This window comes from Dermacentor silvarum, chromosome 2 (genome assembly GCF_013339745.2).
Source record: "Dermacentor silvarum isolate Dsil-2018 chromosome 2, BIME_Dsil_1.4, whole genome shotgun sequence".
NCBI lineage: Eukaryota > Metazoa > Arthropoda > Arachnida > Ixodida > Ixodidae > Dermacentor > Dermacentor silvarum.
The window spans coordinates 215,317,951-215,335,674 of NC_051155.1; the positions used below are offsets into that span (position 1 = coordinate 215,317,951).

General features: G+C 51.8%; 1 protein-coding gene across 4 annotated transcripts in view; it reads right to left on the reverse strand.

Moving 5' to 3' along the window:
- Nucleotides 1-286: 286 nt before the first annotated feature.
- LOC119442589 (transcription factor Sp9) overlaps nt 287-17,724 on the reverse strand; it is a 151,874-nt gene continuing 134,436 nt past the window's right edge. For all 4 annotated transcript variants that reach the window (XM_049662248.1, XM_037707515.2, XM_037707514.2 and 1 more), the window contains 3 exons: nt 6,301-6,556; nt 5,269-5,797; nt 287-4,351 (listed from right to left, as the gene is read on the reverse strand). In XM_049662248.1, coding sequence (XP_049518205.1) covers nt 3,763-4,351; nt 5,269-5,797; nt 6,301-6,556 — 1,374 coding nt within the window. In that variant the 3' untranslated portion in view covers nt 287-3,762. The remainder of the gene's footprint in view (nt 4,352-5,268; nt 5,798-6,300; nt 6,557-17,724) is intronic.

Here is a 17,724-nt window from a genome sequence, read left to right on the forward strand (position 1 = left end):
ACGTGGATGCTTGTGTGCCGTGTTTCTTCGTCTTTCTGTGCTTTGTATAGCGTAGTTCTCACGAGGTCCACCAAGGCGTGCATCTGAGGGCTGGTGGTGTGTCATCAGTTGCAGGATATTGCCGTATACGTACCTTTCACATGCAAACTCTTTCACCATCTTCAATTATACGCGGCAATAGGATGACGTCAATATTCTCGTGCTCTTCGCCAAGGAAAAGAACAAACGCACAAGGAATCCGAGCTTGATACACAACATATAGGGAAAATGACCACAAGACTCACAATTCTGTAGGAACATGCTCGTCAGCATTTGCCTTTCTTTTTATTCGTTTGTCAATAGCAATGGAATTGTCACCGTCAGGAATTACAGTCGAAAAAATACTGAAAGCAAGAATAACTCAAAAAACGTCTAAACGATCATTAGAGCCGAGCGCATGCGAAGATTTTTGTGCTCTTAATTACTCCAATCGGTATACGGAGTCACAACGACAACGACACACACGGTCAAGGAAGTTACACATTTGTTACACTCTCCGCGGCAACGTTCGGATGGCACCACTTTCCAAAGTCAAGTCAACGCTTGCACAAGTGACTAACCGGGTCCGGCCATTTTTGCACGGCCGTCGCGATGCAAAGCTGTGGTACGACGGAAGCAGTTCAGAGCTGAAGTTTTTTAAATCTGCTTATTTATTTATGCTTTTCTCACGAGAACGTTCGCACACGCTCATTCACGAATCCGCTCTCCCTTTCTTTCTTCGCGTTCGAGGCACCTTTTCTCCAAACCTGGATTTCGAGACGCTCAATACGCGTACAAACACAATTTCGTGCCAACTCTTACGAGAATACATTCATAAATAGCGTCCTCTGCAAAATGAAGCACATCGCACGCTCTGTTGCGTAAACGTCATAGTTTCACCCAAGATGTAGCACAAACGTTCACAGACCCTGTGAGCCGTGAAGAAGCTCAACACACTCGCAACCTGACACTGTCCTGTGAGGCGTGTATCGGCGATACCACAATGCTCGCAAGTGTAACTTTGAAGACTTCGGTGCTATAGGCCACAAGAAGCATGAGGTTATTTACTAAGGTTCCATTGCCTGCAGTCTTACTTAAAGCGGTTGTGCGCCATGTTGAAAATGAATTATTTGCTGATGCCCAGTTGGATTCCTGAACAGATATAAACGCTGTTTGGCACACTTGCCTTTTTCTTTTTCTAATGATCACACTCGGGATAGCAGGTATGGGTGTCACATTCCATCGTTAGCTGCAATAATGACATAGATCTTTCCATACAACTATACAAATTTGGATGTATTCAATTGGATAGTCCATGGCACAGTACATGCAAGAAAGATGAAAATTAACCTTTTTTTTCATGCTCCATGACAGTTCGTTCAATCTTGCGACACAAATACGTATTCAGTTGCATTACCTTAATTTCGCGGCTTCTGTTCAGCCCTGCCTTCCGCCGCAACAGCATGCGGTACCAAGGTACCACGTGAACGACGACGTCATCGTCAGGCCATGTGTACTGCCGTTCTCTTGGCATCTCTGCTACGAATCCCTCTAGAGTTCACTTCAAAAATTACGCTCCATCTCAATAGAGAGAACGTTCACTATAGTTCGAATCTCCGGAACATTTTTTTTTTCTTTACTAGCGTTCACGACGCACACGCAGACACACATGAGAACACGTTGAGAGACAACTTTTTAAAAAAAGTGGGCGAAAAATTTACAATTGCACAGAGTTCTTTCCTTTGTTGAGTCACTATGTACAACGTCCTAGATCACTGAAAACCCGTGGCAGAACTCTTTTTTAAGGTCTCATAGTCTCTTCATCGAAGAAAGACTCGCACTGTGGTACACAATATAAAGCTCGACGACAATATCTTTTTTTTTTCTAATAGCACAAGAAAACTCGGGTCCCCGCGCGTAAAATTCGCGCGATTTAAGACCTTCTAGCTGAGCGATTTTCGCGCGCACACACCATTAAAGAGACGAGCGCTGTCGCGTCATCGCCGAAAAAAGAAGAAAAAAAAATGAAATACATCTATTTCGCGCGCAGACACACACACAATCACACACCACGAAGTAGTTTCCATCACGTTGATGCACAGTGCTGCCGGCAGTTCGAAAGTCACGAGGCACACACGGAGTCGGCTTGACAGGAAGGCGACGTATGGCAAACGATGCTTTCCTCTCTTCTGCTACGGCTCTTCATCATTCGCGGCTTGGTGATAGGGGCGTCACACGCGTGGTGGACTTGGAGCGCGTCACGAGGCTATAGTCACTCCCAAAACTTGATCACAAGCCAACTGTGAAAACCGTTCTTTCCAGAGCTCCATCCAAAACAAGTTACCGCTAATCGCCTAAATCGGCTTCTCTAGAGAGTCTCCAAAGAACATTATTCGTCGCACATGGCGTAAGTGTTAGCGCCTGATATTGCCGTACAGCTTTTGAATTTTGACAAATATATACCGTTCAAACATTTTCTTCAATGTTAAATTCGAGGGCTTGTTTTCAAGCAAGACGCTTCCAGTTAGTGAACAAGAAAATATTCTACGTTTATATTGAAATGCACCGATAGCGAAGCGACTCGCTAAATATAAAACCAGGCAAGTGAATATTAATCGCAGCAAGAAAGCTAATTTGGTCTAATAATGCCACAGCTAGGCCAACTAGCGCAAGTTTTAAAGCTTCCATGAAATAACTGGTTGGTCCAGCCAGTATTTTATTAACTATCCAGGCTTCACAAACCATGTCTTACGAAAATTAAATGCCAATCAGTGTTAAGCGGAGGTGTAAGCACTTATTATCTCAGCACGCTCACTAGCAAGGCCGGCATTGGCATTGCAAACAACGCCACATGATCGATGCCCCTTTCCAAGTCTTACAGTTTTGAGAGCTCCCTTCTTCTTCACCGATAGCCAAGGCGCATAGTTCAAGCCACCAGCGCGCAGACGCGAACCGGGAAGAAAGCTGCCCGCACACAGCGCACACAACATCCGCGGGGCGATATAGGGCGCCCGTTGCACCGTCGCACAGGTCCGTCGGCCCTTCGCCCTCCCTCTCCAGAGCACGGCACGGATGGTTCTCCGGAGTACTGCAGCCACCGACAGGCCCTTCGTACAAGCGCCGACGCACCCCAGGGCGCACCAGGACGCGCTGTCACCGCCATTGCCGCCGACCGGTCACTCACTACACCAGCTGTAGTATATTCGGTGACGAGGACGCGACGCACCACGCCGCACCGGAGACGAGCGCGTTCTGCTGTTTCACTCGAGCGCCAGTGTACCGCTTTGAGCCTCGGGTAGAGGACAGCTGACGAGGTCGCTGCGTAGGGTTCTCAGCGAAAATTTAGCAACACTTTCAGGAACGGTAGCCACTAGTCAATCCGTCTTCGCATCATCTTCTGCGGCACTCCTAAAACCCTTGCGGTACCCTTTGTGAACTGACATGTAGGCACCTCAATTTAAAATAAACGGGTCTTCCTTCTTAGCGACTACTCCTGCCCCTTGTCATGGTATATACTAGCCTAATCCGCTGGGGCTCTCGCGGAGTTGACTCCTAGCATCTTCATTAAATAAACCTTTTATACAGAAGCAGGTAGTCAGCCGAGTGCTGACGACGCATTTGTCGGACTGAGCGGCCTTTTTGGCCTCTTCGACTGCGGAGTAAAGCGGGCAATCGCTATGTGGGCACCACGAGTGAAACAGCAGCAGCGCCGTCTCGCGGCACGAGCGGCGAGTCTTGTGCCCTCTACTTGTGTCGGTGCGCGTCGGCCGGGTGCTGGGCGACGTGCGCGCCCAGCACGCCGAGGGGCACGTGCGGCGGAGGCGGCGGGCCCAGGGCCAGGCCCTGGGACAGGCCCGCCGAGCCCAGCTGTGAGGGCGGCAGGCCCCCTCCTCCTCCCCCCATCGGGTGGGGGGCCTCGCTCTGAGAGTTGTCAGAGTCCGAGCAGGATCCCGAGGAGGAGCCCTTCTTGTCGCCCGACGATCCGCCGCCGTTGTGCGTCTTGACGTGCTTGCTGAGGTGGTCGGAGCGCATGAAGCGCTTGTTGCAGACGGGGCAGGCGAAGCGCTTCTCGCCCGTGTGCGTGCGCAGGTGGCGCTGCAGCTCGTCGGACCGCGTGAACCGCTTGCCGCAGAAGAGCCAGTTGCAGACGAAAGGTCGCTCGCCTGTGTGCCAGCGCAGGTGCGCCTTGAGGTGCGACGTCTTGCCGTACACCTTGCCGCAGCCCGGGATGTGGCACGAGTGGATGTTCTTCTTGCGCAGGTGGGCCCCGGCGGGTCCGAGCCGCTCGGCCTCTTGGCAGTTGGGGCAGTCGCAGGTCGCCCGGCCCGTGTACCTGCGAGCGTAGTCGAAACGTGAGCGATATATATAGCCACGGTCTGCGTAACATTTACAGGGGCGCTCTCAAAAGCGAGCGAGAGCACGTGCTTTCTGAACGGGCGCCTACATTAGAGCTATACTTTCACGATAATGGTGGTTTGGTTTGCTCAACGAGGGCTGTTGCAAGGCCAAATGTTTAACGAGCATGTCAAATAAGGGCGTGTTCAGGAAAAACATCGCGAAAAACCAACCAAATTGTGGAGGTACTTGGACAATGCGCGAAGTTTTCCTCTACATCCTCGTAATATGGGCATTTTATCACTGATGATAAGCGAAATCTTTAATCACGGCCCATAGATAGACAGCGCCGAAGTTTCACCTTGGCCTGTCCCACACAAAATATATACAGCTGAAAAATAAATTTAGCAGTCGAGGATCCTCTAAAAGCTGCAACAGGTATACTGTACAGCGCCTGTGTCGTGTGCGCCTTTTCTGTGTCCCGTTTTTTGTGCTGTTTGCTGAAGTATCTGCTCGTACCAACAAGCCCGGCTAGCCACTACTCTGAAGTATACTGCAGTGCACGCGAATGTACAGGAGGCATCGTGTGAAGAGTAAGCAATGTGCCTCGCACTAAGGAGACCTGCGGGGGACGCCTTAAGTGAACTAAGACGAAGACCAGCGAAATAAGCGCATATACACGAGAAACACAGAGTACACAGCACGAATACTGGTGACACAGAACGCATACGCATGCTGTCCCGTCACGCGTGTACCATCAATCGCCCTTGTACTCCTTGTTTCTAGCGTATGCGTTTCTTTCGCTGGTCTTCGTCTTAGTTGATCATATACCAATTTGCCCAGCACTTAGCCCTGGTGCCTTAAACGAAAGGACGAATGACAAAAAAAACACGAAGGCACGAGCGCGTCACTCACCTCCGCTGTGACCGCGGAGAGGAGGCGGCGACCTGCGGCAGCGCCGGCTGCGCCAGCGAGAACGGCGACGCGACGCCGGGGGCACCCTGGCCAGGAAGCATCGACTTGTACGTGTCCTGCAGCAGCGGGGAGGAGCCGAGCAGCGGGCTGCCGGCCAGGCCCGATCCGAGACCGTAGTCGGAGCTGGCGGCGGCCGCGGCCGCGTACGCGTTGGGCAGCTGCGAGTGGCCCGTGGCATCCAGCCACGAGCCGCCGGCGCCCACCTCCCACCAGGGAGACGAGTTGAACGCGTTCGCCGTCTCGGGCTTGATGTGCGCCGCCGCCGCGTACGGCCAGTTGTCGCAGTACGCGTGGGAATACATGCGGCCCAGGGGTTCCACCTTGGCCAGGAGGGAGTCGCTAGCCGCGCCGGCCGAGGGCACTCCTGTCGTGGCGGCCGCAGAGACGCCCGGGTAGAACAGCGACTCGGACGGGTAGCTGCACGGTGTCGTGGTCACCGTCGTCACAGAGCCACTCGACACCGCTGAGCCTGCGTGTGACGCACGACGTGTAAGCGAGACTTCCAACGCCTGCGTGGTTGCTATACGCAGTCACTCCGTCATATTGTTCATGATACTTTTTCTCTAATTCCACTGTCGGCAAACAATGGTGGCTGCTAGCATGCTACAAAGAACAGCAGTTCTCGGCCCAAGTGACAGGCCACGATGTTTCCTGTTGATCGACAGAGTACGGGATGAAGTGGCATCGTGCACCACTTGCCACTGTTTACACAAGCAATGGTGGAAGCAGTGTAAAGTGCCCCTGTGCTTGTAATACCAGGAAATTTCAACACTGAGTGCTCAAAAAATGTCCGCGCAATAAAATTAGCATTACGCAGACTAATTAAAACGTCACAGCTTTGCAGAGGGCTTTGCCTGTTAAAATGTTGTTCATTCCTAATCAGCAACGCCTTGATAATGATAATGAATAATCAACACGTTGTTTATTCGTTCTCACTGGACGACAACGTAAGACTGCCAGCTAGCTTCGTACCTGGCGTCCTCTGGTGGTTGTGTTGGTAAGGAGATCCCGAGTGCGCCAGCCTCGGGTGCTGCTGTCCGAGTCCGGACGACGACGAGGTTTGCTGTTGCGGCGGAGGCGTAGAGGAGCTGTTGCCCTGCGGCGCGGCCTTCTTCCAGGGGTGGAAGCCCTTGCCCACAGCCGCGTCCGCCAGCGGCGGAGGGCTCTTACTGGCCAGCTTGTTGCACTGAGCCGCCAGCATGGCCAGGGGCGTGCCGCCCGGCCGCTCCTGCAAGCAGAGGAAAACAAAGGCAACGTCAGCACATATCCGCACACCATCTATCCTTGCAAGAAAACATGAGCAGCCGAGCCGATATAGTATAAGGATTCATACCACTCGATTCAATTCCTTTCTGATCATCCACTGCAAACGACGGGTCAATCCTAATGATAATATAAGCAGGGCGTCGCTCGGACCACTGACGAAGCGTGCAAATGGATAGATTTGCAACAAAATCGTATACAATATCCCGTTACAAAAGGCATGCACTGTAACATGGTCTCGGACCCTGTGCTGACGAGATCCACAAGTGAAGTCAGAGACTGAGCAAAACTTCTTTGTAAACACGCTACAATATAGTTGTTGAACTGCAGATCGTAAACGTCCTACGCTAACTTTAAGAATAAGCACGCACTCACATTATCCATGCGAACATTGACAAGAGTAGAGTGTCTCGCTTCTATACTGACTCTCAGGCTACCTGCAGCGATCGGGCCTAATCACTTTAGAAACGGCCAATGAACCGCAACTCGCCTCCCGGCGAGACGCGAGGGCCTGCGTACGCATACCTCGCCTGGACAACCGGTAAAGGCGCAGCGCATTAGTATGACAACGTCGACCTATTGGTCATATATGTCCCAACAACGAGCGCGGACAGAAAGGCAAAGAGCAGCGAAAGCAAGTTCCGCGCAAAAAAAAGAGTAGGGTGTCACATCCTGCTGTGACGGGCACAGAAACCGCCACCGCAGGGGCACAGCCCTGCAGAGCAGCGGTGTATAGCGGGGCGGCGGCGGCGGCCTCGCAGAGCCAAAGCGCCGCGCCGTTCTCGATCCCCCGCCGGCGTTTGGCCACTGAAGGCAAAAGCTGTCGTCGCCGCCGGCGCCTTTGCATGCACCGCTGCCGCGAGGAACATGTGGCCGCGGCAGAGGAGCGCGCGCAAGCTTTGCTGTCGCGCACTACTGTCCCGCTGAGGCGGCATGTCACACACGGCCATGCCGTTCGCTCCTGAAAAGGGGCCGCCGCCCCGGCAACTTCCACCCCCCCCCCCCCCCCCTACCTCTACACCCCTCCGGACCGACACCCTCCGTTCTCCGTTTTCACGCTCCCGATACATCGCCGCCAGTTGAACGCAGGGAAGCTATGCTCCCGCTCCCTTCTCGCATACGGACGCGCGCACACTCACATTTACTACTACCGCATGTATACCGCATACTGCCGAACAGAAGAATTTTTCACGGCTTCTCCAACGAGAGCAGTACGTGGCAGCAGCGGGGAACTCGACAGAAAGGGGAGAGAGCCGAACGGCGAGCGTGTACCATCGAGCGGCGCGGTGGCAACTAGAACGGACGAGAGAAGAGCCACGGCGGACGAGCGACGGCACACCACCATTCACGGCGGCGGGGAAACTGTCAGCCCAACAGCTGTTTAGTGCTGAATTACAGCTTCCCCCCTCCCTGCCTCGCCAGTGCGGGTGACCCGGGCGGACGATGCGCGCACGCCACGTCGCATCCGCGCCCCGCGACGGTCCGGACGCTCGGTCGCCACCGAGGGTGAAAACAACTGCCGGCTGCTCCTGCTGCGTATACCGAGGACGCGCGCTAACGGGAGCTATAGCAATAGGGTCCGCTTATGCGCTCCCGTCGGCCCGGAGCGCTGGTGCGAACGGCTTAACACTGTAATGGATAAGTGACCGTTACGCGCACCGTCGCCTTTTCTTTCTTTCTTTTGTCGAGAGTGCACGGGGAGAAAATTTGTAAGCAGGTATTTCGGGGGTCTTGCATGCCGCTCGACCACTTAGCCCGTATACGTGATGGCAGTCGCTGACACATCCGAGTTCCTCTTTTGGGAACACTCGTAGATATAAATGTGTTTTGTCAAGCGTCGTTTAGCTGCAGTGAATGACATCAAAACGAAGTTCCGGCGTATGAATTGAATAAAACTTTTACATGTGTCTTCTGGATACAAGCTATAGACTCCAGCCTCAAAGTGGACCTTCCTGCGGTGTTCGCCAAAAAAGAGGCAACTGAAGTTTGTTGTTGGCTTTATAACTTCCGAGATGAGCACACAAAATATGCGTGGTTGGACGTGTGGACGCAAGGCGAAGAAACATTTTCTGTTTCGATCACTGCCCCTTATACTAGGATCATTGAAGAAAGCCATAGGTACACCACACCAAACACCAGGCACGTCCAAACATACTGTTCCCATGACTTAAGCATCGTTTACCGCACAACCAAGGATGACGTTCCAGTTTTAACTTCATTATCGTCGCATACCTTCTCAAGAATAGGTAACTTTTCGGAACAGTTGAGGTGGTACCAAAATCGATCGCAGGACGAAGTGGTGACTGGAGAATGCACATGGCGTCATTGTTCGGTGACGTCAATGACATCGCTGCGCCCCCTGGCTCTGGATGATTCGACGCGTAAACAGCGTTGAAGAACTTTTGTCGGAGAGTCTGTCTTCTTGTTTACGGTAAGTTGAGTGAGCAATATTCGCCTAACGCTCCTAGCGTTTATATTCAAAAACAAGGTCAACTTGCATGAATGACCAGAGAGCGCGCTGTGCTACCTTTGATTTCACTTTAACCAACACAGTGAGTGACTAACGAGCGCGTCTCTGCTTCATAGATCCAAACGCACGCCGAAGCTGTAGAAAAGCCTCTATGCGCAGGAAAGCACTTACGCAAGGCATACCGCGGCAAGAAAGAACTGCCCCCGTTCTGGTTGAGTTGGAAGCAGTATACTGCTCCAAAACGGGCGGCCGAGCTCTCAAGCCCACCGCTTTCAAAAGGGCCCCTTTCTCTACGGTCTTCAGGCAGCTGCCATATCAGGGGCGCACTGGCCCCCGTCCCCCACCCGCCAAACAAGGACCTGGTGCCGGGCTCACCCCCACTCTTCCTGTACGGCTATTGCCCGCAAAGGGCAAAGCGACGGAGCCCCGCTAAAGAGGCGCCGAGTAGAAGGCCCGAAGCCCTTGGCTGCTGACAAAGTTGAACACGCTGCATTACACCCCGACAACAAGCCGCAGCGACTTGCAAGCCCTAAACCGCAGTGGGGCCCCGGACCGTCCGCCTCTTTCATAACGCCAGCTTTCTATTCTTTCCGGGCTCAAAACACCTTGGCGTAGTGCTGCGGACACGCATGCGTTCCGGCAAGCAAGGGCGGATAAAAAGGAGGGGTAACAGAATTGGGTGGAGGGGGGGAACGGTGAGCGGCGCCGACGCATGCGCATGTCCACATGCCAAGGCGCGCGCACAGAGAGAACGAGCAGGACGCGGCGCTTTGCCTTTCGGGAGCCCCGGGTCGAATGATGGACGACACGCCGCCGCCACGGAAGGTGACTCCATTCTGGGGAATCGCGCGGAGTAGGGGGGAACGAACGCTACAATGAGCTCGAAGTGCCAAAGAGCCCGGCGCGCCAAATGTAGCGAACCACAGAGGAGCCTCCCTAGATAAAAATAAGGAAGCAAAGACGAGCAAAAGGAACAATCAACGTTCCCGTATATGCGACGGAATCTACGGCGGCGGCGGAATCGTTCGCCCCGCGATGCTATGGCGCCGCAAAAAGCCTCGCCGGGAGCCTAATGCAGCGCAGGAGTGCCCCCGGGCCAACGTGCTAAGGGCCAGCGGCCAGTGCCTCCGAGGTTCAAGCAAATAGTGACGCGACCAAGGGTGCCTTACAAGAGAGGTGACGACGCCATATTCAAGTTAAAATGTGTTGGTGGTGGAGGGGAGAAGACTTACTATGAAGGAGGAAAAAAGGCAAGCCTGAATGGGGGCCCGCAAAGAAGAAGGGAAGGTGTTGCAGTATTCCTGCGCCGTCGGTGCGAATCGGTCCGGGGCCTCGAGGGGCACCAAACGCGCTATTTATTTATGCGCTGAAAAGTTTAGCCGCGCCGTGAAGAAAGCGAGCAACGAGGAGCTAGCCCCCCGTTTCGCTTCTTCCCTTTTCACACCACCGCCGCGTACTTACTCTCTTCTCTCCTTCCATGGGTGCGTCTTTTCTGCAGCGATCTTTCTCCTCTTTTCGGTGTATGTGTTTCTCTATTTGCCCGCTCCCCGTTTTTGTCACCTTCGGCACCTTCAAATGGTAGCGACACGTATGTACGAGCGGCTTCTGTGGACATGCTCCCCCGCGGAGGCAGCATCTTTTCGCAGCCGCCGCTGCGTCCGATCCAAGAGCTTGTACACGTCCGCACACACGCACATACAGACACCGTCATAGTGATACACAAAACGCGCGCGCGTGCGCGCGTATGCTGCTTCTGTGCGACGCGGCGGCTTCCTCTATATATGTCCGCGCGTTTATCCTGCGTTCAGCGCGCCCTTTCTCTCTTCTTTTGTCGGTCGGTCGCCCCCCTTTCTCATTGTCGGAGGCGGCGCGACGCGCAACCCCTGCAAAGACAATCAATCCATCACGCGGCGACCGCGGCTACAGAGCACGCAGTAAAAGGCGGCGAGAGCAAGAACTCAACAGGCGCGCAAACACGGCCACAATGCGGATTCATCGCGGCCTCTTGTCGCGTCCCGAAGAATATATACGAGAACGCGAGGAGTTGTCGGTGCTCGACTCGGATGCGCTCGATATCCTCTCGCTTCCTTCCTTCCTTCCGAGCGCTCTGCTATAGCTGGCCGCTTCCGCTTTCATAAATTTCTCTCTGGTCCCTTTTTTATCTCGAAGCGAGCAAGAAAGGCTGGGCGCGCTCAGGCCCTCCCAGTCTCCTCCCTCCTCGACTCGAATCCCCATTTCGCACCACCTCCTTTCTTTCATCTCACCGAGCACGCGCGCACAAACACACAGTGTGTGTACAGAACGCTCGCCGATCGCTCCTCTCTCTCTCTCTGGTGTAGAATGCATGACTTCGGCGGCGCGAAATCTTCCAGGCGTGAGCGCCAGAAGGTGGTGCTCGGGTCCTTTTCACGGCGTCACTGCCGAGCTGCGGCTTGGGTCGAGAGGCGTAGACTGTGCGAATCGTGCCCGAGTTTGTGTACGCACTGTGATGGAGGCGTACGGACGAGTGATAGATCGTTATAGTGTGCGTACAATAAAGAACTATCAGAAAGCATAGCGCCAGTAGTCAAACAGCAAAGAAAGACAAGGAGGAGTGTGAGGGAGAAATGCATAGTTTGCGCTTGGCTAAGACAGACACCCGTACAGTAATGCACACATGGTGGGGAGAGGAGGGCTGGCGCCGGTGGTTTGAATATAGAAGCGTTCGGCCGCCAGGCAGCACGCCTCATCTGCGCCAATGACGGCCGGCAGTGTTCAATCTCTGCTCTCAACGGCGCAATATGGCGGCCTCAAGATTGCCATGCCCCGTGACACGCCGGGCTTTCTTTCTCTTCCCTTTGATTCTCTTTTTGTTTTGTATTTTTTCGTGCACCCAGCGGCACCATTGTGCACACGCAAGCCTGCCGTCCGAGTGCTACCTTCTTTCCACTGGCTTCATTCTAGACCTGCGTAATAACAATCGGGCGCGAAAAAACGTTCGCTTTTCTTTTTCCTACCCTCTTGTCTTTTTATATTTTTTTTCTGCTCCTGTATCCCCATGTTGCTTTCTCTATTTTCAAAAGCGCCACCCTTGATAAACTGAAAAGTACGCAGACGCACGCAAACGAGCGATTTCAATGCCCTCTACTTTAACGGGGCGTGTTTCGGAGGGGACTGCGCGCGGCCCTGGACCTACTAACTCTGCGGTTCGGTGCTCCTGGGCCGAAATATTTGGAGGCTGGCGACAGATTTCGCAGTGAAAAAAAAAGAGAAAGAAGAAGAAGTAGAGAGAGACCTCATCTCTCTGCTCTACTGTAACTCTCTCTCCTCTACTTTTTTTCTATATATAGGTTTTTCGTCTCCTAGTCTACGAGATCGCGGTTTTGCTTTTGCCCGAGTGATTCCAGTATAGTCCCTTTTGGTATAAGGTTTGCCTTTCAGCTGAGAGCGTGTGCCCCTGCGTGTGTCATAACACTGTGAGAGGGGCCGCCATTGTTGACGACGTGATTAATGCTTCGCTGTCATTCGGCCTTCTGGCGGGTCAGGGTGCGACCGTTTTCTATATCATATTTTTTTTCTTTCTATCTAGCTCCCTATCTCGCCATAAGCTGCGCGTAACGTAAAAATTCAGTCAAGAGGTAGTCCCATAGGCGTGTCAACGAGTCCCACGTTGTGTCAACACACTCATCTCTTCAGTCGACTTTGCCGGTTCGGTTTTGATTTTAGGTCGGCACGTTCTTCGTAAGCTGAGGGAGTCACTACACTGTAGCGAATGTCTCGTATGTAAGTCTGGTCCTGATCATTATATCTCCTGTCCTTAGTTCTCTTCAGATGGAAGCTTACAGAGTAGCGAACAAGTGGCGAATGTGAGTAGTTTGTGTACGCAAGGAAACGTGTTATAAGGTAAAGTTTTTGAGCAAGCACGTGAGTTGAGACATCGCCAAAGCACAATGACAGTGTTTAGCCAGTTTTGCTGAGCAGAACCTGCTGATTTTCTCACACCAAACTAAGCTATTTCTGTTTCATGCGGCAGCCTGAGAAGTGAAAATGGAGAGCGGTTGGTGAAGATGTGGTGCTCTGTATCGACTGATGCTCTAGCAGCTTGTTCTTAGTTTTTAAGAGCTGCTTCGCTGTGAAGCTAAACCGTAATAGCCAGGAGTATATATCCACCAATTCGCTATCTGGATGACACACTCATTCCGGAGTTTGTTCCCGTGCCTGTGTTCTCTACCCAGGTACATGTCGAATACCGAAGTCAAGCTATCTTTGTGGCTTTTTATGAACTCGCGCCTTCTCTGATAAGCTAGTGTCTTAAGGTGCCTCATTCAGAACAAAACTTTCAACTTTTCAAACCTTCTGTGCTTTTGAAGATATCCCGCCACGGCAAGAATTGATCTTATGATATGGGGTAGTAGTCATATTCACACATAAGAGATCGTATGAGGTACATACGGCATTCCTAGTTATCTCGAACGCTGTGCTCTAGTTACAGGAAGAAATTACTCGCCTACGAAATAGTAGCAGTAGTAGTAGTAGCAGTAAAAGTACAAAACATTCGTTGAAAAGAAAACGAGCGTTGCAGCTGGTCGAGCTTGTTCATTCGCCGGTAGGAAGGCTCCTTATCCTTAGTCCACAAGCCCTGCAGCAGCAAATGCCCGCTGTTATAGTCGGTCAGCGCTGCTTCCCATAGAATGGGCAGAAGGTTTGGTACGCATGCCCACACTGTGTGATATAAGTAGGCGTACTCATCAGAATGAGGACATCTGTGGGACATCTATATGAGTATAGAGTTGGATGGATGGAATGATGTAGGCCCTAAGATGGGGATAAGTATTAGTCCGAAGTCTTCGTCAGGCCAGCGCCTCTCCGCGAGTGAGTGTCTTGTGTGGGGGTGGTAGGCCTGGTCCGGCGAGTTAAGCGATAGTGCTGTAGGAGATGAGTAGGTAAGTGTTGAAGGCGCCAGGTCTCTGTCTGCGGTGCACGGTTGGCGTCGGCTACCAACAAACCTTAGCATTCAACGCTTAGTCCGATTCTCAGCTCACAGCCCGCTTTCCGTCTACTCGATCACAACTTATACGTGAAAGTAACCACGCTCACGGACTGAGCTCTTCAGATTTTAACCCTGCTCTACTAGCAGCGACTGATTCCTTTGTTCCATTCACCGAGTCCCTCGCAAGCTAAAATTTCATCGATCAGCTGCGATATCTCTACCGACCCAAATAGCGAGTTGATTACTCTGTTCTGCATGCCATACGGGGCTAATTTCCGATCACTCCCGCGACGCGAGTGAGCAGCTCTTCTCCTGACTTGATTCCACCGAGCCTAGCTCAACCGTCCTCCATAGTTTTCTCGTCAACCAGACAACGAATTCTAAGCACGCCAACACGGCGGAAGCCACAACCGTACACCCGGCTCCTCCGCCTCCTTTCCGCTGCCGGCAAATGACCCCGCACTCTCATTCTTTCAGTTCCGCAGTGTGCTGCTCTCGGACCAAACGCCTGTGGCCTGAGCGAACCCTAGCGCTGTAACTTGGGGGTCCCCCGCCACCACTGATTGCAGACGCTGGCACAAGGTGGCGCCACGTGCGCATCTCCGACCGCATTGCCGGCCGCAAGATGAAGGCAATGCCGCCGCCGTTGCTGGCTGGCGCTCAGGAACTGCGCGCCGGCGATCGCCGTTCCGAGAAAGCGCTGTTCCGGGAGCCGCTGCCGCCGCCGGCGAGCAAGAGGCGAACTGGTTCGGCCCCGAGCCTCGCTGGCTTCGCTTGCTTTCTTTTTCGCCGGCTCAGGCGGCGGCGGCCTTGTTTCCCGCGTGGTCGCAGCCGATGATTGACACGTGCCTCGCGGCGGCGGCCGCCTTTGTTCTGCGCGGCGAAATAAGTTGACGCTTTTCGAACCCCCGCCAACCTTCGTTTCGCCGCTGCAACCTGCCGGGTCGACGACGAAGTGGTGTCCCGCTCGCTCTGCTTGTCTTGTTATCGTCTGACCCCTGGCGCCACCGCCGCGCTGCAACGGCGTTGCCCACGGCTCTCCCGACGGCGTAACATTTTTTTTTTTTTTTTTCCGCACTTGCACGGCCTCGTGTGGCGGGCACTTTCTTTCGGGGCGAGCTAGCTTTCTTGCGGAACGGAAGGGAAAAAAAGAAAGGAATACGGGCCGCTTTTTTTCTCGAACAATGCGCTTCGGCGGGGCGGGGGCAGCCGCGTTGATGCGCTGACAATGCTCGCTCGTTCGCCTGTGATGGCCGTCAAAACGTTCGACGAGAGGCGAGTGCGGAAACTGCAGATACATTAGGCACAGCGCGAAATCTAAGACCGGGGGAGCCATTTGCACGCAAGTCCATCCCTTGTCCGTGACGAATCGTGCGTGTACCTGCCAAATCTTCCGCTTCCTGCGTGGTGCAACTGTCAACAGTACGCGCGCGTGTCTGTCTGTGTATGTGCGTGTGTGTGTGTGTGGGGGGGGGGGGGGGTATTTTAGTGTTAGGCCCATATATCAATGCATCCTTCAGTGCTCAGCTGTGCGGACGTGTTTTTGGTGCTGATTGACTGCCTTAAAGAACAAGACGAGTTAGGTACGCAAAAAATTTTCATTAAAGAAACATAGGGATGCCTCGTTGGTTCACGTGGTCAGTTACCTAAAGCGGGTGAGGAAAATGAATGACCTGCGTCTACCTGGCTCTTCTTCGCACCATTACTACAACGACAACGCTTCACCATGCATCATTTCTTTTCTTTTTTTTTTCACTGCATTTACGTCACGTTGTGTTTTAAGAAACACGTATTATCCTGCGCCTTTGTTGTGAATTATCAATTATACCGTTGACTCCTGATTTTTTGTTTTGTTTTGCTTGAGAGACAAAAGACTTAAGTAAGCATTCATACTTTACTCAGCCGCGATATTTGAACGTTACCATTTTTGACATAATGATATTTGTCAGTATACAATGTGACCTATTAGAATGTATTTTGCGTGTGTGTATGTAGACTGTCTTAGCGTTTCCATGAATTGCGTTTTGTAAATAGTTCCATGCTACTGCCTTGTGAGGTTGTTTGGGGCCACAGTCAAGCTACTTGACTAACTTTTAGCCCCAATATGACCATTCAGTGTTTATTTTACTGGAAAATAAAAACCGATTTCATTTGGTCGACTTCTGAGCCACATTATATTGCACCGCATAAATCTGCAGCTTTCTATATTTCGCGCAATCGTAGGCATGCGGGCGCTGCAAACGGGAACTATACAGCGTCTGTTCTTACGCGGCTCTGCGTTACGTAACACGAGGGTACTAAGTACTGTTTGCGAACTGTATGAGACAGGCAACATTACATGAAATGCGTGTAAGCAATTATTGCAGCTTAGGACGAAGCTGATCCCTTGATTTAATTTTTTACAAACTGATAAAACAGATTGTCATCCACAATGTTACTGCGAGAAAAAGAAGCCTATGTGCTCATTCAAAGCACATACACTCGCTTTGAAGAACCTAAAGTTTCCATGCCGTATCGTAACTGTGACGCGTCGTACGTTGCTCCATGCATGGCCATTTATTACAGATTTACAAGTATCAGACTTTGAGGCATTTGTGTCGGTACTATGACAAACGAATCGAAACAGAAAGCATCCCCGTGCGAAAACATATTCGCTGAAAGAGTTCCATACAATTTAAGAGCTTTTTGTTCGACAAAAAGACGAAAGGGGTATTGAAAGCTCCCTCTCAAATAGATCCCACTGTTGATCGATTAGATACACTTCTCAATTAAATAGGGAAGAAAGTATAGTGGCCACAGCCTGGGTATGTTATAGCAAGTCTTTCGAAAGAGTAAGTCATCACGAAAAATCCACCGGCACACACACAAAAAAAAAAAAACCAACAAAATGCCCAAAGCATTCGACCCGTTCAATCAATATGCGCCCATCGATATGGCGCACTAAATTGTGTTTTCGATCGAGGAAAGAAAAGAATCAAGTTTCTTTCATTCATAATTTCTGTTGTTTTTAGTCATAACTAAATTTATTTGCTTGTACCATCCGAATTTTGGCCCCGCAGTGGGGATGACCCCGACATCAGTGAAGGAATATCAGAGCAAGACATAGTGACCCGACGTGCCTAATAATTAGCAGGTGTTAAGAGGTTCAGGTTGTTTTGTATGCGTCATCACTTCCAGTGCCCGTGATCTCGGCATCGTGTCGACGTTCGTCGATAGTGCATAGACCAGTGCCGATCACAGTGCGGCATTTCATGGAGATTCTCAGAGACTTAAAACTGCTCTTATGTTCGTATACCATTGAGAAACGCAATATATCAAAATCGCGAGCTAAACGTCTGGAAAGCCACTTGCCATTATACACTTGGGCAAAGATCCGCTCGAAAGCGAGAAACAGGGCTTGCATCCAATCTAACATGACGCTTTTATTGCCTTTTTAACAAAAAATGGCGTCAGCAGTGTAGTTTCAGCATACAACCTACCATCTGGAAACTAGAACATCAAACAGTTGACGACCTCATCTGACGATTTTCACACAAAATTGCACATAACCAATTACAGAAAACCCGCGTTCTACACCTCCTCAATAATAAAAGCTAGCGATAGTAGGTTATAAATAGCCTAACGTGTCAACCCAGTGATTTCTCTCCCCCTATTTCTCCATTATTGCTTTCTCCACCATATATAGGAAATTTAC